General features: G+C 43.3%; 1 protein-coding gene across 2 annotated transcripts; it reads left to right on the top strand.

The window, feature by feature from the left end:
- The first annotated feature begins 353 nt into the window (after nucleotides 1-353).
- Nucleotides 354-27,263, top strand: LOC120895240 (helix-loop-helix protein delilah). 2 transcript variants are annotated; one of them, XM_040298397.1, is made up of 3 exons: nucleotides 354-1,544; nucleotides 15,741-15,784; nucleotides 22,833-27,263. In XM_040298397.1, the coding sequence occupies exon 3, from the start codon at nucleotides 22,879-22,881 to the stop codon at nucleotides 24,208-24,210; it is 1,332 nt and encodes a 443-aa protein (XP_040154331.1). In that variant the 5' UTR covers nucleotides 354-1,544; nucleotides 15,741-15,784; nucleotides 22,833-22,878; the 3' UTR covers nucleotides 24,211-27,263. The 2 variants fall into 2 exon arrangements, with proteins under 2 accessions (XP_040154331.1, XP_040154332.1); XM_040298398.1 differs by lacking the exon at nucleotides 15,741-15,784.
- Nucleotides 27,264-27,470: the final 207 nt, after the last annotated feature.

The raw sequence follows: 27,470 nt of genomic DNA, 5'->3' as shown, positions 1-27,470 counted from the left end.
CCACCGTAACGACATTTCATCTCATTGAATGATGTTGCACACCAATCGCAACGATCAAGTATCTCATGCTTAGCTACATCTTCTCCGCTGGCAGTATAGAATCATTCGAATAGAATAATATTTCGTATTTGATTTTATTTAACACTAAATTATGATAACTTAAAATTACTCACCTTGATGAAATCTTAACTAGCAAATTGAGAGCAAATGATATATATACATAGTGTAAAGTGGTAGGCGTGCAACCACCATACCACATTGTGTGATACACATCGAGCACTTTCCATGCCGAAGCAGCCGGGTTCGAGTTAACCGCTCGAATCGACTCTTGTGATCAGTTCGTTTTTATCCGTCGTGCCGCAAGCACGTGCGTTCCGTCGGCTCTCAATCCGCGTACGCGTTAGTGCGCCCTCGCCAGTACGTTCCGTTCGATGCACGGATTCATCCCACGTCGCTGTGTGCGCCCGCGCAGGGCAATCAAATACACCCGAGAAGGACGGTGCGCCCTCGCACGGCAGCCCTTGCAGCCCTGCACCGAACGCATCGTGGCGTAGGCGGCGTGTGCTGGATACGCATGTACACGCATGCATTTGGAGCTTTCGGTTGACGGTGTTTTCTTGTTTCTATCTTCACTCACACGAAAGGATGTTGATCGCTGTTTGCGCTTCTTGATGAGCGCGTTTGGTCGCGGGCCGTGTGTCTGGAGTTGTTTTGAATGTTTTTGTTGCCTTCAGTGCGTGGGGTGCAAAACTTCCGTGCGTGAGTGTGACCCGGTGAATGGAGTGAGCTGTGAACCGTAAAATAGAGGCTTTAGGTGAAAAAAAGAGAAAAGAAGAAAAAAAATAAACCAACAAAAACTTCGAGTGGGTTTTGTTTTTGTTGCCGCTGTGCCGTCGGGTACGAGACGCATGTGAGCGTCGGCTGAAGAGCAGAGCAGGAGAAGGAAGAAAAATCATCCAAAAAGTGCGACCTGTCGTCCTACGCTCGCAGACGTACGCACATTGACAAAACTCTCAAGCCAGTCCGACGACTGATTAAATTTCTGGAGTCCCGCGTGTGACAGGCGCCTGCTAACAACCAAGGGCCCAATGAACTCGCGTCTTTCCGAAGATATGGATGTGTGGGCATTGCCGAGGTCGGAGATCGCTAGTTTGAACGATAGGACGGTTTCGTTGTTTAGGCGGCCGTTGAAGTTACTCCATCAGTACGCACCTTATTAGCCGTTCGGTATTCATGCGATCATATTTGATTATGCAATTATTTAGCGGAAGTGTTTTACGATAACAGAGTGTTATGATTCTGGCATTTTAACCATCTTTCACACATCGAGATCAAGTGCAAGTGACACAGAAGTGCGTGATCAAACCAAATACAAGGCCAATTTTGGTGCTGTTAAAGTAACAAGCCTGAAAGTGAAAGTGATTCAGTTTAAAGAAGTATAACCACAGCCAGTAAAAAAACCCACTGTAAAACGAAAACGTATCCTGGGCAGATTTCACCAACCAATCGGTGGTTCATCTGATTTATCATTATTTTTATGGCAGGTTAGTTTCCTATTTTTGTTAAATCCAAGCCCACCCTCCTTCTCTAATCTTAACTGACAAACTTTACAAACTCTACCCCCTTTCATACAAATAAAATAAACAACTTATGATAAACAATCATGAGGCGATGCAAATGTCAGTTCGAAACCAATCGTGGGTGTGTATTTTGTTTGCACTGTCCTATGGTTTTTTTGCGTTACCATCATGCCACCAACGCTTCCATGTCGTAATGTGAGTTGACGCCATTGACAGCTAATGCGCTTCGTGCTTCGAACGTGGGACGTAGCTAGGAAAGCTTCTAGGTGACATTAGGCACGAGGCAAAATAAAAATCGAAACTTGTCACTACGCGACGTTTCTAAACGAATCGGGCGTGTGCACACTAGCTCATGGATTGCAAGCTGTTGCCGGCAAGCCTGCACAGCGAGGCGCGAACAAATGATGTGGTGAATAAGCAATTAATAGAACGTGATCTGGGTGCGATCGTTTGTACATCCTCGCTATCGTTAGGTTGTATCTCGGCAACCGGTAGCAGGCAAATTGCTACCGTTGACAAATAATGTTACAGACCATTCCCAGTAGTGGTACGGTTGTCGAATGTTATGCGGCGGAGTCCGTTAGCTCGTGCCGTGTCGGTTTACATTAGCTTTACCATCACGCATCAGTGCGATCGTGAAAAACGAGCAATAAATTCGGTACAACACTCGATCTGGGGTGGGTTCGATTAACTGCCGTACCATGCAGTCCCAGTGCAGCATTTGCTTAAATGTAACATTAAATGGACCCATTAAAAGTCCGATTGAATGTACATCAATACGCCATAAAATCAATTCATTTGTTTTGATGTCTCCGCTGATTGAGGCGATGAAAGTTCGGTGATGAAAATTATATTCAAAAGACAATAAATAAGTTTTTAAGTACAGCTTACACAAAATATTAGCATTGAAACCAATTTAAATGACATTTAAACAAAAATAAAAAGAAATGTTTAAACATTATACAATCATAGCTTGTATATGTTCCGATGAAAAACACTCCCTGGTCTTAATGCCGGAGGCAGTATGTTTCAACAGGAGTGTAATTGAATTAAATTTTTCATATGCTTTTGGAAACACTCAACCAACACGCACTCACACACACTCACACAGCGAATGGAAAACTTTAAAATTGAACTCACTTTACCAAAACCATCATCGCCGATGTCCTTCGGCGGTACCGTCTCTGGTACCGCCCGCAGGCACGGAACGAAGTACATACATTTAACCGCCCGATACAAAGCGCTCTACCGTCCTGTACTACCGGCTCGATCTCTTGCTCCTACCACCACATAGCCACCGTGAAATGTTAATTAAACTTTGATAAAACCCGACCCAGCATCAGCTCCATGCATTTCGCATGCATTCCTGAAGCGGGTCGGCGAGACGAGCAATATTACCGTGTCATCGTATCGCGCTGCAGCTTTTTTTTTGAATTCAGCGATTGCGTGCCGACGGGTACCGTGGCAAAATAAAATATATGAGTTTATTGATTTCACTTAATTTTCGGGATTTCGTACAACCCCGCTCGGGCCAAAACCGCTAGCCAATGCAACGTTCCTTCTCTTGGAATTTGCGTATTGTATTTTGCGCGGATTGGGCTGATGCTACTGCTGTATCACAAAGAACGAACGAAGTGTTTGGAGCAAGCTAAGACGAACAGTTTATTACGTCCAACCCTATACATTGTCGTTTCCGTACTCGGTATGGTTTGTAGCGCTCAAGAATGTGGCAGTAAAAATGGTTTAGAGCTCAAAGATGATGAAGTTATTTCCCGCACCGAACAAGCTCAGGGCAATCCATGGCCGTGCCCGTAGGCTGAGCTTCGACCGGGCAGCTTCTTATCATGGCAGTTGTGGAGTGCCTACACTAAAGTCGTCATCAGGCCCGGAGGGTTTTGAGACGGGTCAAAACCCGATGATGCACATCACGGATGACCGATCAGCTTTTGTTGCGTGTTAATTAGCTACATTGTTGCACCATTAATTGAATGCAGTTTTTTCCTCCGTATGCCAACGAAGCCACTCCTGTGTGGTTTGTTGTAGCGATGACTAGTGATACTTAATAACACTAAAAGAGAACATTGTTTTCTTGCATTACAGTTTTGAGAAAACATATACGTCCAGATAATTAGTTCATGTCATTAACTAGCTTTTGGAAATTTTCCTACCATCAATATTTTTTTTCATGAACTTCAACAAAAGTCGAAAATAATGTTTGAAAACACATCTTTTAACACTTTTTCCAATTTCTACGCTTATCTGCTCAGCAGTTTGATGAATTACACTTTTAGCCACATTTACTCACACCCCATGGCTTCCTTTTTTCGAAACCTACTCTGCTAAATGCTTCTTGCATCAGCGGGGGGCTCACCAAAGTGAAACAAAATTAGAAGTGAGTTTAATTGACTTCTAGGGCATGTGATTGTCGTTGTCGCCGTTACGCCTGCTGTCAGCTAACGATCTGCGAGATCTCAAGCAATGTGCGTTTCCACCTTTAGGACGCTGATTATCAAACGAGCAATAGCGAGGAAAAGGGTGACGGTGGAAAACCAGACCAAACAGTGATGGTGTGATTGTCGATAGTTCGATCGATTCTGAATCCGGATCAATGTTTCTTTCTGCGTGTAACTCCACAGCAATCGAGAGATTTGAACGCACAAACCACCACGAACCTGTTCGTGTTGGCAGGGCGCGTTAATCGGGCGCGTCGCAGGCAAGTGTGGATTTTCACACTTGTGACCAGCCTTCTTTTCAGTTTTTTTCCTCTCCCTCGCCTTCGGTCTCTAGCTGTTCCTTCCCTTCAGCTGCCCACTGAACTCGGGCACAGGTCAGACGGGGCTCAAGTGGCCTCCAAGAGGTAGACGGGGTAGTTTTTGTCGTAATTAAGTTGAGTTGAGGTTCGAAATGGCAGAAAATTACCGACCCTGTCCCGCAGCTTGCATGATCAGAGACACACACACACACACACACATACTAATACCATCTACTCGACTGCATGTGACCCGGACGGTTTACGAATTTAACGCGATAGGGCCTGCAGGCCGCGCGCCGCACGAGATCCTTAAGTAGGGCTAATTTACACCTTCGCTGCGACAGTAATGAGGTTGTCAGTTTGAACTACATCATTCATGCTCAAGCATTTGGAGCAACATTTCGGCGTAGCCCGGGCTCTGCGAATCCATTTGGAGCAGTCGGCGCACCTACCCTGAGGCTACTGGCGCGTCAACGATTGACCAACTAATTTGATGACCAGTTCCGCGCGATTTTAAGGCTGGTCAGACGAAATAAGCGTCCACCACTGGTTGCCACTAGGAAAGGAGCATTGTGACCATTTTCTGGAATAGGCCCATTCATTCATCTTCCGTCACTGAACAGGATTGGTAAGCCGATGAAGCATTGCATAGGATAAACGAACACATATAGCCGAAGCTCGTCTGATCAACTGATCGATTCGCCACCATGTGTCGTCTCACAACCCAAGTTTCGTTTTTTGCGTTTCCTTTTTGCGAAGCAATATAAATAATAAAAAAAAAACCAGTATGACAGCTTTAGAAGACATGGTCGAGCGTAGGCCAAAACTGCCACATGTAGACTGAATTATAACTTTGTATTTTGCACGCAGTGTTTGAACCATTGCCAGCGACAACAAAATAAGGCAATAATAAAGCAACATTTCTCTGCCATTCCGATTGAAAGGAAATTTATGTGTGCACCGTCTGCAAAACATGAAGTATTGGGCTGATAAGCGTACAATTTTTGGCGATCAGTGCGCGCCACAACCGACCACCAGTTCGATCGAGCGTGTGGGACGATTGATCCGATCCGCTGAATTGAAGTGCCGGCGCTACGGAGAGTGGGTAGCGTGACCGGTTTTAAGAAATCTTTATCTCCAGTACATTCCCAATAGACACTAAATGACGACTGCTATGAGACTGCTGTAACATTGCTTTCGCTCGCTATAATTATAAGTACGTTACGGAAAAATCCATTTTTTAAACATTGAGAAGAGATTTATGCTAAAATGCTGCGGAGGTTATCACCGTAAGAAATTCGTTCCCAGATTAAAACAAGATTGAATTTAAAAGCCCAATTCATCATTTTTGTCGCCACTCAGAGCATGTAGGACTTAATGGCACCCTTCAGTATCGGTGCGTCTGTGTGTAGGTTGCACGTGCTCTTTCATCCCAGCAGGTTCCCAAAATCCTGTCGCCCTTCTTTTCCATTCATCAGCGCACGCCCGACCGACCTCTTTTCAATCGCTGCGTGTCAAGTGGTTTATTTTTACACATCTACTCTGGAAAATTGCAGCTACCTCCGGCTTGCTGGTATGCATAAAGAAAGGCCCCAAAACTCTGACAGGGAGTCACAGTCAGCAAAACGTGCAGTGTCACTTGTTTGCCCCGCACGAACCAGGACACAAGGGTGACAATCGTTTCTTGGTCAATATTTCAAGGTAATCGGTGGGTCTGTCCCTTCTTTTTTTTCTTTATTACCGTATTCGTTAGGGTCCACTCGAATGCAAAACACTGCAACAGCTCAATTGATATGTGCTGCCCCAATGAGCACAAGAGGATGGCACTCGAAACCGTCGCCCGGGCAAAAAAAAACTCCCACACAGATTCCACACACTGCATGGTCGTACTCGACGGTGTTTGGCGCCAGTACGCAGATAGCCGGTGCGTACGCGATGTAGTAGTAACGATAGCGACACCGCCGCAGTAACCATTCCATGGCGCAACAGGTGAAATGGCTTTGGCTCCGTCACTTGGGCAACACGAGCCACATCAAAAGTGCACAGCGTACCGTAACAAAAGACCTTCAGGCTTATCCTGTCCGGGATGTTGTCTTTGCGGTGTGGTGGGCCTTAGGTACGGGAGAATTGTGGGCGCGGGTTATTGTTTGGGTGACTGCCGGGCGCTGATTTTGGACCGTTTTGCCATGCGACGTGATCATTAATCTTCATGTGAATATTAATCATTGGCCTCGGAAATGAGGAAGGAATATAACGCAACTCCTTCGGCCTACCGTGGCCGTGGGTCTGCAAGGGAGACGATAAACGCTATAAATAAATTCTTTTTTTCTTGGGGTGTTGTTTATTTCTCTCCTTTTCTTCACTTGTTCACTATCCCGCTAACAGGAGGTGGATAGCTCACTGGTCGTTAAAAAATGTGTAACCCTCAATCCGCTTCTCTCCATCGTGGCGACAATCACGAGATTCCGTTACGCATGCTTGAAGCCCTTTCGTTTAGAAAAAAAGTGCGTAAGCAGCCTAGTCAGTCGCCGTTCGTACGATGGTAAGGTGTTTTCCCTCTCTCCCGCTACATCACCATGCAAAACCCAAGTCACAAGCAGTGCAAAAGAGGTCCGGTATTTGAAACCTGATTGGAATGTTGCTGTTGCCATACACAGAACGAACAAAACCGGAGGCAACCCAGACGATCGAGCATCGCGGGAATTAATGATTAGAGCATGAGGCGAAATTTTCGTACCTTAGATTGATAATAAGCATGAACACATTTTGGAGCTTCCAATTTGTATCCCGGATTTAGGTGTATTGATCGATTGCTTCCGATTGGCTTTTATTTTCTATTCCAGGTACTGCAAAAACAAAAGTTGAATTTAAAGATAGAATTAATAAAATTAAAAACGAACTAACTTGCCGTCCTTCGGCACAGCACTGTTCACGATTATCGTATTAATCGCCTCCAATGAGCACGTGCAATAAAACCACTTAAAACAATCCATAAATATTTCTTCCTTTTCGGAACCCCATTTGCTTTATTGGATCCGGTGTGGTACAGTTACGTCGCACGTCGCTAAAAACAACTGTCTGTCAACGGCACGAAACGGAAAGCCATTTTTATTTATCTTCCCCCTGGTAAGCAAGTGCTTGGATTCCTCTCGCTTGCACCGAAAACTGCATACAAAACCGGATAAAATAATGCAACTGTTGGCTGCAGCTTTCCTGCCCGAGTGAGTGCCCTTTTCCTAGCGATATTCCCAAATCTCCCCATACCGAATTCGATACCGATGCCCTCTCTTTGGGTCCTTTCGAAACAGCACTTATCAGCAGGCTTATACCTTCCCAAACCTCCGCGAACGGGTTCGCATACGTCTGCAGTGGCTGCAAAGCACAGGCGCGAGGATTTCTCCTCAACGCACTACGTAATTTCGCATTTTACACCCGGCATCACGATGTTGTTTATGTTTTTACGATCCCGAATTCGATCCCTTTCCCGCTGTGGGCTTTAAATTTTATCTGATAAAAGTAGACAGACAATCTAAATTGCACATCCACCCGCGCTGTTCACTGTTTCATCGCATCCAGCAGAAACGCGTGGTTTGTGGCCGCCGCCTGGCACGCACGCATGGTTTCCATCACAAGAAAGTTCTCCGTACCAAAAAAACAACAACAACCACCGTCCATGATGTAAAACTCGCCCCGTCTCCGATGTGTTTGTTTGGCCTCCGACTTGAGACGATCTTAAATTTTGGTTTGGCAGAAGCTACCCCGCTCAGGCAATAAATTAAGCTTCCAAAATGAGTGTTCCAATTAGAGGCAATAAAATCCCAATCAAAACCACGACACTCCACGGCAGCCACTATCCCAGCAAACGACACTCACCGTTTCGTTTACTCGCTGGGCCTAACGATTGGCTCTTCCTTCGAAAAGTGTATCGTTTGAACTGCCTCCGACAATCCGCGAAATATCACATGAATCCTCCCAGACTGAGGCTTTAATTCGTCTAATTAAATAATTTTACCAGCTCAGACTCGGAGAGCCCAGCAATCGATTCGTGAACATGGCACTCGTTCTTTAGGACCAATTATCGAAATAACCTCGATGCGATCGAAGGGAATCGGACCACGGATGCTCGCCACTCGTAGCCGATGCGGTCGTCGCTGACAATTAAATTATTATCACCCCCAATCAAACCGTTCCGAACCCGTGATCGGGCCGGAAAATGTGTGACAAATGGGTGTCGAACTGTTACCGTGGATTGCTAACCGCAGGGTATGCCACCAAAGATTGTTCAACGCCATAAAATTAGTTCACAGCTTCTGCGCGTTTGATTGGCCGTTTCAGGTGTCCTCAAACCTTTCTCCCGTTTCGCCCCGTAAAAACCGAAATGTCTACTATCGTTTTGATTAATGAAAGAGCGCACACGCGTATTAGTTTTGCTGCTACCGAAGCTGAGTTTCGCGAAACACGAGTAGGCTGCAGTAGTTTTTTTTCTGTTCGCCCGTTGCTTGGGGAACATTTTGGAGACTGATGAGCAACGATCGCCTTCCTTTTATGGGCTTTCATAAAACGGTCCATTTTCTGCCGTGGCATCATTTAGCGGACTAATGATGGCGGGTGCCGAACTCGAGTTATATCTAATTAGAAGCTGATGCGCTAATGGCAGGAAGGCTTTGGGGCAAAGGTTAAAGAAAGTGGCAATGTCATTTGAATGGTGAAAGCTATTGATGTCATAACGGAGATCATGGAGCGTAATAAGCCTGCGTGCTAATCTAGCACATAGTACACACTAATCTAGACATAGTATATGTACCGTATTGCTTCGAATTACAGATACTTCAAGTATGTTTGACATGAAATATTTTCTTACTAATTTAAATTTTATTGGTTATACCTATAGCGTAACTCACTTAACTAAGGCAAACATTTTATATTGTACAACAAAATAAGGTTTTTCAATAATTATACTCGAAATATTATGAATTTCTATAATCTTCACATCTATTAAGGCCCGAACACCTAATTCTGAGTGTCGGTTTCCTCTTCGAATTTGGTTTCCTTTAAATTTACGATACAGTCGTTGCCGCTAAATTTTGACTCTAACTCACCTATTTTTGTCTCGAAGGCACACATTTTTGAAAGCGTATCACAATTTTTCTCAAAGGCATCAATTTTTGACAGTGCGCATCATTTTTTGTCTCTAAGGCGTCAATGTTTGACTGTGAGTCAATATTTTCAGCTGTAATCAATGGCTTTAGAAAAATTAGGTGGCATCGACTGTAATAGAAATTATATACGAAATTAAAGCCAAGAATGGAACATCATGGAAACCTTGTAAAATTAAAAAAATACCATAGCCAGAAAATTGATATAAAGAAATTCAATAAAACCATGCTAAATTTCCGGAGTTTGAAATTGTCCATAATTTGAATCAAAATGGTGTATTAGTCTACTGCTTCGAAAAATCTGAAAAAGTTCGTTCCTTTAGGAAGTCATGAAACACACCACTTAAAAACATGTTCGTTCTGATGGGTAATGATGTACCAAATGATGTCGGCAGGCAGAATAAGCTGTTGTTTATTTGAGTTCTACGATTGAGATATTCAAAGTGATCAAAGCAGTTTAAATAGATAATTGGAAGCTTATATCTATTTCTAAACAACGTATTCTTAAACAACGTAATACTTTCGCACATGTTCTTCTAAAGGTAGTAAGCCTGCAGTTCTTCAGATATCAGTAAAAAAAGTTATCGCTTTTGTGCCTTAGCGCACCTTTATCACACCTTTCGTTTTGTATGTGTCGATTCATAAAGCTCTTTCTGTATATATCAAAATATCAACCAATACCTCCGAGATTGAATCGGTTTTGGAATAATTTGAAGATTTAAGGATGTTTCTCACATAAATTACTCCCCGTCACATAATCAGCGTTACTCTCACACATGAGGTGCGAAGTTGCTATCCCCAATATTGGGGCTCCGTCGAGAAGTGCGATTATTTAAATGCCATTTCCTATGCTACTGAACGAACGCTCTCATGGCAAGATTTAAGGCTAGCCTCTTAAACAAACATCTGCCGTCCAAATCCGTTTATTGGTGTAAATCCTTCTGATATCGCTCGGTCCATTTGTTGTTTCATTTAAATAAAAGCTTCGATTTCGAGACAAATCGCTATTTGAACACATAATTTTCAATTTCCTAATCTTTTGAGAGATACACATAAAAGACAGTGAAAGAGATAAATAGAGCCCAGTCGTAGTGAAGAAATGTGTCAATTCAAATGATACTTTGCTTCTCTTCTTTTTCCTTTGTTTTCTTCACACCAATGGGGACCATTTCGGTTGTCAGGTAAGTGACGTGAAATTTGCATTGCAAAGCAAAAGTGGTGCTTTAGTCCATTTCCAAACCCTTTTTCGGTTTGTTTTGACTAAACGATTTCACTTAGCTTAATTACCGTATTTGGATCAAACCTCAAGGACCCCGTAGGCATGCTCCACTGTCGAAAAAATGGCGACTACTGTGATGGCTCTATCAACAGCGCGTTGGCTATTTCGGTGCCGATGTTTGGAAAAGCGTTCCCTTTACCGTGTGCCACGAGCCACTAATATGTTAGATGCTCCAGGGCGAACCAGCCTCGAATGGATCGAACCTCATCGACATTGAATTTAAATGAGTCCGATTGTGGCTGTCCCCTGGGGGGAGGCTCGTGCTCGCTCGTCTGCTTGCTAAACGAAAGATAAATGTCATATTTGAGCGATACACACATGGGCAAACCTTTTAGACTGCACGGTGGCTTTGCAAATCATCAAACAATGAGACAGCCAAATATTTGTATCTGCATCTGTGTGGAATGCAATTAAGATCGAATTTATCTTAACGATCTACGCATAATTTAGTGAAACAAAAGCAATCGAAGAAAAAATAGCACACATGGTACAAATAAAAGCTTTAATATAAAGCAGTGTGCGTAAAAAAGCATTTGAGTTTTTACCTAAACTCACATCGAACATTCAACAATAAAGTAATTCACCGAAACGTTAGCAATATTTAAGCAAAATAAAAATATGTACATTTTTTAACAAGACCTCATCAGGATTCAATAATAAGCCGAGACACGTTTACTGCATTAATCAGTATTTTCTGACCGCAATATTTGTTCTTAAAATTTCACGCTCATGGTTATCGAACTGTGTCCCATTACGTTTCGTACTGATTTTCGTGTTTATCTGTTTCGTCGTTCATCAATCTTTGTCCCTTGTGTATTGTTAGCAAATATTAAAACAAAAATGGTATGTTTACCGTTTGCCTACTACATAAAACGCTACAGTTTCGCCAAAAGTAGAGTTTTTTTCGTTTTCTCTCCCAACAGCGAAAATAAATGTCCACTTTCAGAAAAAAACGTTATTTTTTTACGGCCAGGTGTGAATATTACCCTTAAAGTTGACTTCTGTTCTACAGCATTTGCACATGGGATGGATGATGTCAGCCGCGTTGGGCCATTGGGCCAACCATGGTACACAACATTCCGGAAGCAAGGGAAGCAAGAAAACTCACTTCGATTTTGTACGTGTACGCTTTCAACGCGTTGCATTTGTTTCTTTTATTTTTACCATCGCTGTGCTGTTCTTCAACTTCGCTGTTTTTGCAACGACATGCTAATGGGGAATTGATTTAAGTGCCCCGTTTCATCGATGGGAATCGAGACACAAACATTAAACGGCCTACGGAAGCTCCAACGAATCAACACTTCCACGACCATGTACGAAACGCGACATCTTGTAATGATACTTCATTACAATCAGTATAGCAACATTAAAACGCGTTTTGCCGATGCCGATGCTTTGAATATAAGCAGATCATGCCATTCTGGCGACTTTTGGACTACCAGAGTAAAAAATAAAAAATAAAAAATAAAGCAAATGCCCTTTTAGTGTGATAGCAATAATTGTTGTCCGAGCGGTGGTGCGACCACTGAGATTTTCTGGGTGCGGTGGGCGTCGAATGAAATTGAGTGGGTCAATTAACACTTTCCACATTTGGTTTGGAGAAAGCATTCCTTTTTTTAACGTACGCTAATATTTGTGCACAATAAGATAGTGTAAAGCGGTGAGCTTTTGTGAGCTTTTAGAATAAGATTACACACATTTAACGACACAAATTGAACTCAATCAGTGAAATGTAAGAAAAAAAGTATTATTGGAATGATTATCATCGGAAAGTATAGATATAATGAAAACAAGCAATATAGGTGTTGGAACAATTATGATGCGAGGCGATGTTGTGAGATGTAATATTTTACATAAAAGGAAGACTTTACGTATGGCGATATTTAACCCAATAGTGACCACATTCTATAGTGGAAAGCCAGACTGCACAATTATTACTTTAAAGATTAAAAAATTGTCACTTAAATCAATTTCTGCATAAAATATGTCAAACTGAATCGATATAGATTCATTTCTTATTTTACTGAAAATAAATTTTAATACAGAGTAAATTTTAAAAATAAATAGTACAGTACAGCAAGATTAAATTAGTACAGTAATGGTGACATTCTCCAATTCACCACAAACAGTTGATTGGCATAAGTATGTAGCAGTAGGATAAGCAATGCACTAAACGAATTATCACATCCAAAACAAAGTTTTCCTCGAGGGCAAAACCAATTTGCGTACCACACACTTTTGATTCTCGCCTCGGGTCTTTAAATCGGTCGGCATTAAATCAGTTCTGCAGACACAATCACCTGCTATGGTAATCTAGCCCAACAGTGGACGAAAATGATTTAATTTCATTGATGATTTTTTAATGAATGAATACCCCAGTATTACGATACCCGCAGGGTAGTAATCATCGTACTACGATGTAACCAAATCACCTACCAATAGGAATTTGAAAATAGCTGGAAGCTTTGGGACTCTAAAGATGGTCCATGCTCATTACCCTAAGGGTACGGAGAAAGATCACGGAAACTGGTGAGAAATGAATGCATAGTTGTAATGCATGTAGAATAGTAATGGTATCATGGTTGGGTATAATGCCACAAACTATGGAACCGGTTCATCGATATTGACTATCCACTTGCAGCTAAATGACGTATAATTATCCATTTAACAGGTTCGTAAAGAAACAATCCCTTTTCCAACCATTTCGAAGGGCCTTGGTTGCACTCATCGACCATGTGTTTAATGTTCCTAGGAAAATTAAACAATGATGGAGAGCAAATCAAGTTTTATGGTGCAGAAACAGCCAAAAAGAATCATACCAAATAATTAAGATATAAATGATTCCAAGATAAGTATAACTCAAGACCAGGCATGCTCGCAGGCATAACTGAGCATAGTCGAGGGATGGCCTCGATAATAGAAAACCAACCATCAAACGCTTGGCTCGATGTTAGCAGTAATGAAGCAAGACATCAACAGAAACTGTTGCCCCGGGCGTCCTATATATTTTGTTCCAAATATTCGTCTCCTGCTGCTTTATCGTGCTCTTGTTAAGGCGACCAATGCTCCCAAAGCAAATCTAGGACCATGGTTGTTGAGTAATAAGACCGGCAGCAGTTTTCCAGGTAGTGTAAATTGTTCCAGCAGCCCCGATGTCTGCTTTAATTTCCTATTTATGTGAAAGTAATTCGACAGTCACTGATCACGTTTGTCATGTTTACTATGATTGCTAACGGTTGCTGTCGCAAAAGATCATTGAAATTTGATACAATTTTTGCTCCCTGCAGTGCACACAGTGCGAGTAGACACGCGGCTAGTTGTAGCTAGAAAAACTGTCCCAAAAAAAGTTGATCCTAGCGCCGACACCTTCCTATCCTGGGAGAGAGGATGATGCTTGCAAGTGGTCCACGATAAGCTGATGAACGAGCACATGTTTTACACTGCTCTGTCATGGGTCCGTCGTACAACAAAAAAGCAAAAAAGCCTTTTTATCAACCACCGCCACCGGCACGAACGTCGAAGAAAAAGTAGATCCATCGCGCTACACTAGCGAACACGCTGCATACCGCAAACGTAGAGGCTGGGTGAGTAGACCTAAAGCCGACGATCAAGTGGCAACAACGATCAACGAAATGTTGTTCGCCTTTAATTGCCACTCGCTGCCGAGCTGTAGATGGCCTCCGAGCGGCCAAGATCGATGGATCGGTTCGGACCCCTTGGTTCGGCGTTGTGCTGTTACTTTCCTTCCGAAAAATTCACCTGTCGCATGGTCCTTGTACTCTAATAAGGGAACCAAGACAAAAAAAATGTCGTAAACCGAAACTTTAACTCTTTCTCTCCTCCTTTTTCGTTCGTCTTGACAACCCAACTCATTTGCTAGCACGATAAACGCCGCACCAGAAGCGACGTACAGTTTTCGCGCAAACGCATTTGCAGCTTTGATTTAGGATGACAACTGCGACGACAACTTTTCAGCGACCCAACATCGGCAAACACACACACACACACACATACCACACCAAACAATCGTACCAAGGCACTGGGACAAAGTTGCTACCGTGGTTTGGTAAAGGAAGAAAATCCGACCGGTCACTTCAGAAAGTCCGTTCACTTTGCAGAGTTTTTATTCTCCGGAGGGCATCCTTTTTAGCACTTGTCTGCACGGTGGATAAAAAAACGATCAGTTTGAGATGCCAGTAATGGTGGGGAAAACTGACCAAACACACAATTTTAGAGACGATGTTAATGGTTCGGCCCGGGATGAGTAGACCATCGCTCGAACAAGAGCGAAACTTAAAGGTGTACAAGAAACAGTTCAAAGTAGCTCCTGGGGCCGTGAAAGTGTGGGGTGATTCGCAAATTGGACACCGAAAGGTTTCCACTTTAATGAACGCCCTTTGAGGTTAATTAAAATCATATTGATTTATTGGTGATCTTAATCCATCCCATCTCCGTCCTAAATAACCCACACAAGATGGGAAGAAAATTTCTTCCAAATAGGAGATTCATCAATATTAATAACACCGAGTGGCTAGAATCACCACATTAGCGTTCAACGCACTGGCTGCAAATGTTTAATTAATTTAATTGCTGATGTGTAGTAATAAATTACAAACCTTTTCTGTCAATTTCAAACGGAAAGCTTGGGTGTTCTCGCAAATTGTGATGTAGGGCACGGGTTTGTTTGCTGTCGTGAGTAAACCCATCTTTTATTTTGCTTTTTACGATGGTCAGCGTTGATAGTCAGATAATTTGTATTTTACGTGTGTAACATTTTTGAAAAAGCTGTAGCGATTGCTTATGCATTTATGTACTTACTTATCGCTCTGCAATGGGATGCATTTATGTATTTTGGATAACTGGATAACCCTTTTAAAATAAACTAAAATCCTCTGAACCTTGCTACTTCTGAAGAAAAAAATGAATTAACATAAAATAAAATGTACATTACAATTCTCCTTGTGTACTTGCAGTAATGTCCTACAGCTGACAGGCTCGTTGATAAAATCAGCCATCGGTAAGAGCAACTGTCACTAACGTCTTAACGCGAAAATATCTCAATAACAGATACAGTATTCATTGCCGTCTATCCATCCAGTGCATCACGATGACCCAAACATTGTATCAGCGCTGTCCATCCTTCATGATTGGTCTCTGGTTGAAAATCTGTTCCCCTGGGCTCATCGCCCTGATATCTCAATCAAACCGCATTAGACACAGGTGCCAGTGTCGGTAGATGATATCACACACAAAGCATCAGACGTCCAGACGCACAAAGCACACCGACTGGCTATGTACACCCGATCGTTGGCGTCGTTTTCCCTAGCTTTATCTTCCAATCCAGCTCGTAATCCAAATTATCTCAGCGGTAGTTGTCGCTGTCCGGTACTGAATAGGATTGCGATCGCTGCAACCTTGCTAAGAGGGTTTGTAGATTTTAGCTGTCACTGTGGGAAAGTAACCCTTGTCACAGATTAGACCGCAAGGAAGTTGCTTTCGTATCTGTTGACGCTGAAATTTTATTTCTTCATTAACCACCCTAATGGAGTGGCCGGGAAAGTGTTTCGCTCGAGCTCTTTGTCGTTGCGCTCGAGACGGCTTGCCCGTATCAAATGGGTGTTTAATCTGTTGATCTGCTGTTTGGTGATCTTTAATCACTTTATCTCGGAAAATTGTGCTGCGTCACATAAAATTCAAACACACCATGAAGTTGATTAAGAGCGTGTAATTTGGTGATTTCATTAGGTCGATAAGCAAGACGCGTCACTAAGTAAGGTGTGGCTTGGTAACACCCTGCATGGTTGTAAACGCTTACAAATAGCTAACGAAGGGCTTTACGATTGACAACACCTTGTGGTTTTAGTAAAATCTTGTAAGCACTTCCAAATAATAATTTCTAAAACAAAGCGGTACAGCAACATAATCGGACACACGTTCATAATCTTCCATCGAACATTCTTCTTTGGCGTGTACCGTTTCGGAAACGACAACACTCAAAGGCGTACCGCGTGCAGTAAAGATGATCTTTACCATACATCGCGTTCCAATCAGCTTGACACGATCTGAAAATGTCGTCGATTGTCGTCGATGGCAGCGCGGCGTACGTGAGAGGGTTCCATAAATCGCACAGCTAGGGTTTAAGGGCCACTGGTGCATTCCGAGCAGAGCGTTCATCAACTGACGCGTAATGCGTCGTGCCTTTTGGTCGGCTGAAAGTGCTTCACTTCGACAGCTCTTTCCAAAGGCGGTATGCGCTCTCCGAAACCGACAGCCCGCTAAACTTATCTCTCAGCGCATGGGTGCATTCTCGAACCCTGTACCACAGGGAAAATCTGATGAAAGTTGAGCTGCTCCCCAAGCGACTCCCACCGGTGCATCAGAAACACAACAAAAATTGCAATTACACGATACGCACGTGCTCATGTTGGAGGTACGATCAACAATCCTTTTGACCGTGGTCAATTGCTGCACCATGCCCGATGGTCGTTAAATCATGGCTTGCATTCTGCGCTGCGAACGCCGTCGTTCCGGTATCTGCGCCTGCATGTCCAATGCGTAAATTCAAAATCTTGCGCCGATTTCTCGCTTATCCCGCAGGCTTTGAGCGCAATGCCCGTCTACTTGTCCAAATGATGTCAATAAATCATGTGTCATTTTGTTAATAACCTTGTAGTTAGAAGTGAGAAAATGGAGGCACGCCTTCAAGAGGATATATTGAATGCATATCTCCTTTAGATTTGTTTTTAGAGAAACACAACAGTTGTTAATGGCTCATTACTTGAATTATCATCAAAACAAGATATTTATTTTCTCGTTCTATTGACTCTATATATCATTATCAAATATTTCAGTAGCATTGAATTGAAGCAGATCATTTATATTTCGATGACAAGCATAGTTTTAGTTGTACAAAATTCATTGATTTATCGTCCATTATCATGCATCAGCATGTAATTTTTCGAATGATATTTAACGTAAAAAACACACTTTTCTTAGATAATTATAATTAACGAATCGGGATGTACCATTTCGCAACACATACATTTATTTTTAATTAAATTGGACAGAAAGTGCATAAAAATAACTCCACTCATTTATTTTATTTGCTCATTGATATTCACTCAACGACTTTTCACATATTTTTCTACGCGGTAGGTCGTGACTTGGCCCGGCAGACTACAAGGTTTGCTCAACCTCGCTTATTTTCCCTGTACGCAGCCACCGCCAATGTGAGCCGTGCGGTCAACCTCCAATGCGAATGTTGACCTGCTGGATAGGAACGTGGCTCAAAATGTGCCGCAAATGCTTAAATCTCTTCCAGACATTGATGCAAGCACTGGATAATAATATAACCGCAGCGCCGAAATGTGGGTTACGCGGGAACTCCCGCTTGGTCATCCTCGATCGTCACGGCCACAGTGTGTCCTCTGTTTGCGTTTCCCAGGAATTGCAGTCGTAGCATAAAATCTTCGCACCAGCCTCGAGTCCGAGTGGGCACGTTCCCGTGACCGGGTGCTAGTGCAGCGATCAATCAGGGTGCGAAATAAGGCGCGGTTCGTCAAATCCCACTCAGCCCTTCGCACTTTGTATGCATGCTGCTATGCGTTTACAGACGCGCATGGGTGCGGTTAACATGGATGACATCCGTCGGGAGCGATCGTCATCGCTTTGGCAGAACCGTCTAAAGACAGCATCACATTTTATCGATTTCTGTAGAACTGTCTTGCGGTATTATGACTGCAGCAACTATTGCCTCTGTCGCCTCCATTGGGAGATGGAAATCGCACATTTGGTTGAGAAGTCGGTTAGCACCGACAATAGCCTTCCCCGAAATGCAATGCGCGAAAGGCAAACGCCAAACATTGGCTGAATGCTTTGATGTCAAGTTTGCGAGCTTGTGTGACATGCATGATACTTGTCCGGGGTGTCAGTGCGAACAGTAACGAGCAGTTTCATTATAAACGTTCAACTTAAGCAGCGAGTTTTTGAAAGAAAACAAAATTGTCCATCTCCACACGAGCCCCAACAACGCCAATATTACGTGCATTGTTTATTGGCAGCTGACGGCCTCAAGAACATATTACTACAGGCAAATGCGAATTTAAGGCGAAAATGCGACATAGACAAAAATTGAACAATGATTCCCAAGCAAGTCTAGCGTAATATTCCTAAGAAATATGCACACAATGCTCATGTATCATATGTTATGTATGGAGTTCATATGAAAGGTAAAAGTTGTAACGATGTTTTATTAACGATATTCGATGATACAGTTTAATCATATTATATTATAACCATTTCGATGAGTCAAGACACTTCATTCCACGATTTCAAATCGATCCCACGAATATACTTTCCTAGCATTTACAAGTTTCACCGTATTCTTTGCCATGTACACATCAATCAATTCCAGATAATGAAAATCAAAATCACACTAAGGAAAAGCATACTTTCTAATCTCCAAGGACACTATGCATATATCGCAGAAAAAAGTGTATCAAACGCTCGAGCCATAACTGTGAAACATTCCCAGCATTCCGATCGCGTGCAGAAGAATGGCACAGAATAGCAACACACAAACCGTTGCGTGCCGTTGTCACGTTCACGTTCGCTCTATTGATACAGGGTTAACGTGTATTTGATTGATACGTTCGAGTCGGTCAAATGACAGTATCGATTGCGTTTGATCGGTCCAAACGATCGATCACTTGCAAAAATATCCAGTAAAAACAAACGCACCGTAGGTGACGAGTAAAAATTGACACCAGATTCCGGTTGGCGATTCGCCCGATTGTCGCCGTAGCCGCTATCGACACAGGATTCTGTTGCAATGCTACGGGAAGAGTCAGAAAATGATTAGCCCACGAGTATCGGCGATCGCAATTCAATATAACCCACGCGGGAAAGCAAGTTGTGTTGAGTCAAGAACGCAAACGCCTACCTACCACTCTACCGCAAGTCTTCGTCCGTTCAAGTCCCGTTGCGGGCATCCTTTTACAGCACCTCGAAGGCCTCGAGTAAGGCACGGAGTCATTGCCCCAAAGAGATAAGTTTGTGCCACCGTTGGAAGAACCAACCCAGCAGGAAACCTGCTACTTCCAGCTAAGGTCACACGGTACGGCATGTATGAGTGAAGAAATTCCGGTGTCGAACCTGGTTGACCATTCCGGGAGGAACGACATTTTCGTATGACCATGCACCATGCGTGTATGTATGTATTCAGCAAGTTGTGTAAACTGTCCAAAACGGTAGCAGCATCCTACTACGATTAGCTAGCCACAAACAGCAACAACCGCCGCAATGAATTTAATGGTGCAACCAGTGTAACCACAAGACATCAGAAATCATTGCAAACGTTAGCCATCGTTCATCGATTGCAACCTCAGTACCTTTCAGCATCCTCAGCAAACCGCAGATCGTACGAACAGCAACCACAATCATCGTACTTACCTTCCCATTTTTGTGCAGTGGAGTTACATTTTTATTACGGTTCGCCATTAGAACAGTGCCTTCGGCTCCTACCGTCAAACATCACGTAGCCCGTAGATTGTTCATCTTCGGCGGTTGATGGATGGTAAAGTAGGCACGGACATGTCAAGTCGTCGCATGGCAAACGCTTAGTCGTGAGAAGCTTTACCGCGAACGTTGCGATCTTGATGCGATTAGTGTTGGAAACTGCTGTTTGGCAACTGACATGTGCTGCGATATCGGAGCATCGGAGTGCTCTGGCGCTTGTAGTAAACCTTCCAATGTATTCGTTTGATCAATTGCTCAGGCTTCCAGCTCAAAGTAGTCCTTCAACAGGCACAACAAAGATCAGCAAGTTGACAACTTGTTTTGAAGCTATTGGTTGATAGTCTTTTCAAAGTCGATGTTGACTCTGTACACCAATTGAACGGCGTATGTGTATGGTTGGTGTGAAATAGGCTGTTAGGATAAATTTGTCAATATGTCTTTACTAAACCAAGATCGATTAAGTACATAAATTTATACGCACATTCATTTTCTTTTGAAATGAAAAATTTAAATACATGGTTAGGTTATAAAAGTTGAACGAAGATAATCGAAAAACAGAAGAGAAGATAATCTTCAATATTCTTCCTGGCAAACATTATATTGGTAACATCAGGTAACATCAGCACATTAAAACAAACCAACCCACTGCGGCTGCGATTTACGCTTGCAAAATGTCGCGAAACACTTCAAGCAATCACTTCAAAACAAATCCTGCTTTCATACTACGGATTCCGACCCAAGGATAAGATGCATTGTATTGTTCACCTTCGCACCATGCAAACAGAACCCTCTCTCCGGATACTTCATTCATCTATTACCACACGCGTCACAACTTCATGTAACATGCTAGCGTCCTCTCCTTACCCTATCAACTACCACTTCAGCTTGAATCGACCACCTCTTTGCAGAATAATGTGATCCGCATGTAGAGGGCGTCACAGTACGGCCCAACAGACACGAAAAAACCACAACAGAGAGTGCTTGTGTTCAGCTTCAGTTTTTTGCCCGCTTTTGCTGTCCCTACTTTATGCATAAAAATGGGCCGGCCAGTTATTAGTTGAGCGTTTTTTTTCTCTCTGCAACAACCCACAAACGGTTGGATGGGTCTCGTCTGCTCTTGTGGCTGCCGACTATAGCGGATCTTAATTTGACGCGTCATCACGTGCCCCGACATTGCCGTCCTCAGTTGGGCCACTTTATGGGTTTTTTGTTTCAAAGAAACAAAGCAAAAGTAACCACACAAACCACACTGTACTGCGATTATGAGAGCTAAAAATTGCTTATTTGTAGTGTAGTGTAGTGCTGCATTGTGTGCTTCTAAAATAAAACCCTTGCGGTTAGATACGGTAGGAGCATCGAGATGCAATTGGAACAAAAGTCTTACTAACTTTCTATTGTTTAATACAAGATTTGTGCAATCAAATGCTTTTCTTAAATATGTACACATCTCCAGCATATCACATATAGCTCCTGAGACATCTTTGGTAAGAGTGTCTGATGTGGATGAAGTACTAAGATGGAACTTTCAATGGCGTGCCAAAAATTTCGAAGGTTAATGAATGACTCTTTGCTACCTGCTCCTTGGAAACTTAATGCTCAGTTCGGCTCACATTACATCTCATCTCATCGAGTAATTATAAGTCATTGCTCAATCTTCCATCCAAACAACCACCACCAGCACTGAGTCACAGAATGCAAAACGATAAAGCTGATACTGTACACGTCTTCCCACCGTCGCGGAGCCATGTATAGTAGATGACCTCCCGATGTCAATAGTCATTAATCTTTGTGGCCCCGGTGAACTTTGTTTGCGAACCATCGGGATCTTCCGTTCCTGCCACAAGCATTTTTCAGGTGGCCGATCATATCAATATGGCGAGTGTCAAGTGTCAGCGGCGAGGGGTTTAAGCCCGAAACAACCAGTCCATCAGGGACCGATTATGCCGTCTGCTGGAAGAAAGCATTCGAATACAGCAGCTGGGGCCATTCCGTTCCCTCCCTGTTCCATGGCTTCACAATTCATCATGAGAAAGTGTCTGTAGCCTAGAGAAAAGGCAGCAGCAAAAAAGCAGCTTCCAATGGCTGCCGGATTAAGAGACGGTCAATTGTTACTGATGATTTACAAGTTGCTCGAATCGAACATTTTTGCCGTTTCGAACGGGAGAAACCCATTTGTCACGCAAGGGCCCATAGGCATTGGCGTCATTGGGGAATAGAAGGAATTTGAATACATCGCACAATGGAGCCCTTTTCATGGTTCTTTTCATATGGATTGCTGGAATGAAAAAGGAGGTTTTGACATTCCTGCTGCTACCCTGAAGGTTGTTTTGAACTTTATTTGCCATGCCTCTGATGACAGAAGATAACGTAAAGTTCTATAGACTCAATGCTTTTGCCTGGTTTTAGCAATCAGAGAATATTCTATATTCAGAGAATATTCAGAGAACGTCACTGAGGTATTTCTATTGTGAACGATAACATTAATGATTGTTGCTCCTTAAATATATTTTTCAGTTTATTTACTCGACGTTTTCTTTTTTCTTTTGCAGACTTTAGTTCAAGATTGTGTAAAGGATACCTAACATATGGGTCACGATGCGCCACAACAATATAGAGTCGATCAGTGCGATCACCTTCAACCAGCAACCATCGATGGAAGCGCCGATGGCCGATGCAAACAACAACCACAACGAGAGCGGCTACGTCGGACATCATCTGATGGGGGACGGGACCGGTTCGCTCGTGTCCGAAATTAAGAAAGATGAAAAGTATTCGCTCCGTCAACGACAGTCACGGCGCACCACGCTCGAGACGGCAACTATTAGCAAAACGACGACGAAAACCACCACCACTACCACCAAGGAGAAGGCAGCGCCAAAGGAAAAACCGAAACCCAAAGCAGCTCCCCTCAGCAAATACCGCCGGAAAACAGCGAACGCACGGGAACGTAGTCGTATGCGCGAAATCAACAGCGCGTTCGAAAACCTCAGGCGTGCCGTGCCGGTAGCCGTGGCCGGTACAAGCGGTACCAGTTCACCCGTCAGTTCTCCCCAGTGCAGCGGCAGTGCGGCATCTAGTGAAAAGCTTACCAAGATCACCACGCTACGGCTGGCGATGAAGTACATCCGGATATTGAGTGACATGATCCACGGTACTCCAGGTACGCTCGAAAACAACAACGAACTGGATATGGTGAACCACAACGAGATCGAACGGGAAGTGATGCAGAAGGGTTTGCTGTTGTTGGAAGGAGGCTACCAGATGGGCGGTCCAGAGGGTTACGTGTCGTCGTCTCCTGCCGTATCGCCAGCGCGACCGGCCGTGGATGCAAAGCCTTTGTCAGCTTCTTCCAAAAATCACTCGCAACAATCCGGTACCTCCTCTTCGTCGTCTACTAGCAGCCCGCGGAAGCGGACGTCAGCCAAAAAGACAACGTCCAGCAATAGTCGCTCCAAGAAAACCACCTCCAACAACACTAGGTCACGGGCTGCAACAGGCACTAACGGGCGGAAAACTATCGCAAACTCATCGGCGCTTGAAAAGATCGATGACAACATTCAACTTACGGCGCCCAGCTTACTATCGGACTCGTCCCGACCCGACCCACTTGGAATGGATGTTGACCTGTGCTCGGTGCTGGAGTCGGACAACGACTCACTCATCTTGTCCGAGCCGTGCCTTAGCCCGCTGACCACGGCTACCGGACCGGGTGGACTGAAATCGCACAACTTTGCCTGCACCAACAGCCAATCGGTGGTACCGAACGATGGGCTAGAGTTTGGATTGTTCCTAGAGTCGGACGCTGACTCGTTGCAGCTGTCAGAACCCTGCCTGAGCCCGCTAAGTCATCTGGACTCGTTGAACCCTTTCAACGATCTACTTCACACGGGCTTCAACGAGCAGACAGCCCTCGAGCTGTACCTATAACCCGAGCTGAAAGGTCAGACGATCGGACCGGCAAAACGGAAACGCTTGACAATGTTTCCGTGTGTGTATATGATTATTCGCACCGTGCGAGCAATAGTTTTAAGGCCAGCCCAGTGTCAATGAAAGTCCCAGTAATTTATTCTCACCGTGTCATATTAATTAAGCAAAGCAAAGCCGCCTGACGCCCGGACCCAACGAGTGACAATGGCACGATTAAAAACAATCGGCGGCTTCGAAGAGAACAGACCGATCATAACTAGCCGCCAGTCGAATCGTTTCCGTCACAACCGGTGCAGGTTTGCCGTGACTTCCGTAAAAACAAAAGAAAAAAAAACAATTTTGCCATTATTTGTTTTCCCTGAATACTTCCCGTTTCGTTTGTGCCAGAAACCGTCCTAAACACTTTAGGGGACATTTATATTATTTAGCTGCTTTTAAACTAGCACGACCCTGAAGGGGGCTTCTTCGTTCCCTGTAGAACCTTTATTTGACCCTTTTCCGGCCTCCTCTCCTCCTTTAAGCTGCTTAATTATGCGGATATTTATTTACAAATTCAAGATTCAAATCAGTCGTAATACTTTCAGACCTACAAACAAATTTGTTTGTTGACTGGTTAATAGGCTACATATACATAATTACTAAGCTGAGCCGATTGCTTATAAAACTAAAAATATCCCTTGAAAAGAAATATGGATTACATTGTTCCCACCAAACTATTGGGCTCTAATGTCACTTCAAATGTAATGTCACTTCAAAACTGCAATTGTAATTGGATCACAATTTCACACACACACCTAATGCCTTAGCTGCTCTCTTATTGTTCAATTGCAGCAAGACCGTAGCTAGAACAACAATCCATGAATCACACACATTAATCCCACACGTTACACACGATACGCCATGGTTTATCGCGATGACTCCATTTCCAGCCCGTTATAGCGCCCCATTTTTGGATCTAGCTAGCATTTCAATTTGTTTCGTTAAAGTTTATGCAAAGCTCCTAAACCGATCACGGCAGCCCTCTACCAACTGCCCAAGATCCACCTTGACGATTGCTGTCGAGGTATTGTTGCATAATGCATCCCTAGCACGTGAAACGACGCATGCGTTTTGCTGTCAACGGTACGTGCTGCATCGACCAGGCACGAAGTCGTACAGTGAGCCCTTTCGTTCAGTACCCACCTGCACAAGCGCTTCCAGCTCCCCTAGCTGGGGGAGGGATAGCCACCCCCACAATTCTAACCACAGCCGACCGGGCGTAATTCTGCCTCCCACCCAGAATCGCCGAATGAATGTGGAGCTGCAACGTGCCAATTGCAGTTTGCTCTGCGGTAGGTGTTGCTTTTGTTAGTGAACACAATCCTCCGGTACGAGTGCTTTGTGATGATTAATAACAGAAGCCATGAAATACATACCAAATCCACACGCGGGGCTGCAACGCGTGTGTTTGCGTTGCGGGTGTAGTAGCAGCACGTGGGTAGGCGTTACTAACTGTCTCTACCGAAGCGTAACGAACTGGAACGGGAGAACACTGACCAAACGCGCACCTGTTTGCTTGGCAGTGGCTGGTTCGGGGTACATAAAATGGTGCTAGTGGGCAACACACCACCCTTCACACTGCTCTGCTTTGATGTGTCGATTAGAGCCGCCATTGTGCACAAACCAAGCTCCTGCCACGCCAGAGAAAATACTCTGGATTTTTTTGCGAGATTTTGATCTCGTTTACCATTATAATTTTTTATGTGTATCAGCGTGTGTGTGTATATGAGTACCTTTTATTCAATGAAACAGCAATCGTGATCCATTTAATCAAACCGATCCGTGGAATTTGTTTTCCACCAGTACGAGGGCACCCTGTTACCGCGAACGGTTAGCAGTTTGTCAGCTACTTCAGCAGCAAACCAACGCGCGATCCGCAATCCACCAGGCGGCAAACGCGGTAGCCAAAGTAGCGCCGACCGGGCGGCAAAATTGCATTATCATAAAGCCAATCTCAAAATTTGCCATTTTCAACCTTTCACCAAGATTGCACGGATTTGGTCATCTTTCGCAAGCACACTTCCCTCATAAGCATGGGGTATCCGTTTCGCAACCCAACCGTCTCTTTCGAGGTTCTTTTTTCCTCCATTTTACCGTCATCGACGTTGTCGGTGGGGCCATTCATTGTCTGCTCATGCATTTCAAATTCTAGCGATTACTGTAGAAGGGACCCTTTTTTGTGCAATAATGAAAGTGGTCGCGGAAACTTTTACTATCTGGTCACTCTGCATCTCTACATTAAAAATGGAGATATTATGTCTTCCCGTCTTTCCTGCCTATGTGTCGGGGTATTAAACTTCGTGCTTTATTAAAGGCACTAGGAACAAACACAGTCCAGAATCATTCAGTTTGAAAAATAAAATGATAATAAAATCTTCCAATACTACAAAAATAAATAAACACTCATGATTCGGTTCATCAATTACTGGAATCAATTTTGAATTATGTTTGCGTCCTTTCTTGTTTAAAAATCCTCTAAATCTTTATTCCTTATTGAAAATATTATTGTAATGTTAAACAGTAAGTAGCAAATATAAGCGCCACTGTTTGTAATCTAACAGATTTCCGTACAGACACATTCCACATAGGGCAAAAATATAACACAAAAATTGTAAAAATATTATAATATGTAAGCTAGTGCTTAAAAATATGTATCATTCATTCTTATGTAGGTTAAATAATAGCCTCTCTATTTTCTCGCTTACCTTCGCTCACTTTTGTATCTGTTTCGGTGAGATGATATGTATTTATAATAACAATGAGCGTGTAAAGGTCTAGTTTTACTAGCTTGTAAGTAAAATACAGGAAGGCCAGCATACATCCTTATTGTAGCGGCTTTGGCCTCTAATCTGAGAAAGCAGTTTCATACAGATTTCAAATGATACATTTCAAATTGAGTGGCCTATGAGCTAAAATTAGTTTGTATAATGAAGTATATGTATGTCGTACCACTACACCTAGCTCATAAACAAATGTTGAAAGTAGTAAAAACGACACAAATTTTATACAAAACATTTACACCGAATCATGTTCTGATCTATAGAAAGAAAACACTGACAAAAAGGCAAAAACAAAAACACGTAAGTACTGTTAGGTGTTTTAAACATTTCAGACTCTCTTCCTGATGAAAAGATTCTCACGCTTCTTGTCTGCAGCAAACGCAACGAATTGCAGCAAAGGTAAAACTTGATGATATTTTAGGCAATGCAGTTCAAATGCAG

This window comes from Anopheles arabiensis, chromosome 2 (genome assembly GCF_016920715.1).
Source record: "Anopheles arabiensis isolate DONGOLA chromosome 2, AaraD3, whole genome shotgun sequence".
NCBI classification, from domain to species: Eukaryota; Metazoa; Arthropoda; class Insecta; order Diptera; family Culicidae; genus Anopheles; species Anopheles arabiensis.
The sequence above is the reverse complement of the archived record's forward strand: the minus strand, read 5'-3'. Positions and strand labels throughout refer to the sequence as shown.

What these genes read in the sequence shown, in the direction of transcription:
- LOC120895240 (XM_040298398.1), top strand. Translation starts at nt 22,879, where the DNA reads ATGCGCCACAACAATATAGAGTCGATCAGTGCGATCACCTTCAACCAG.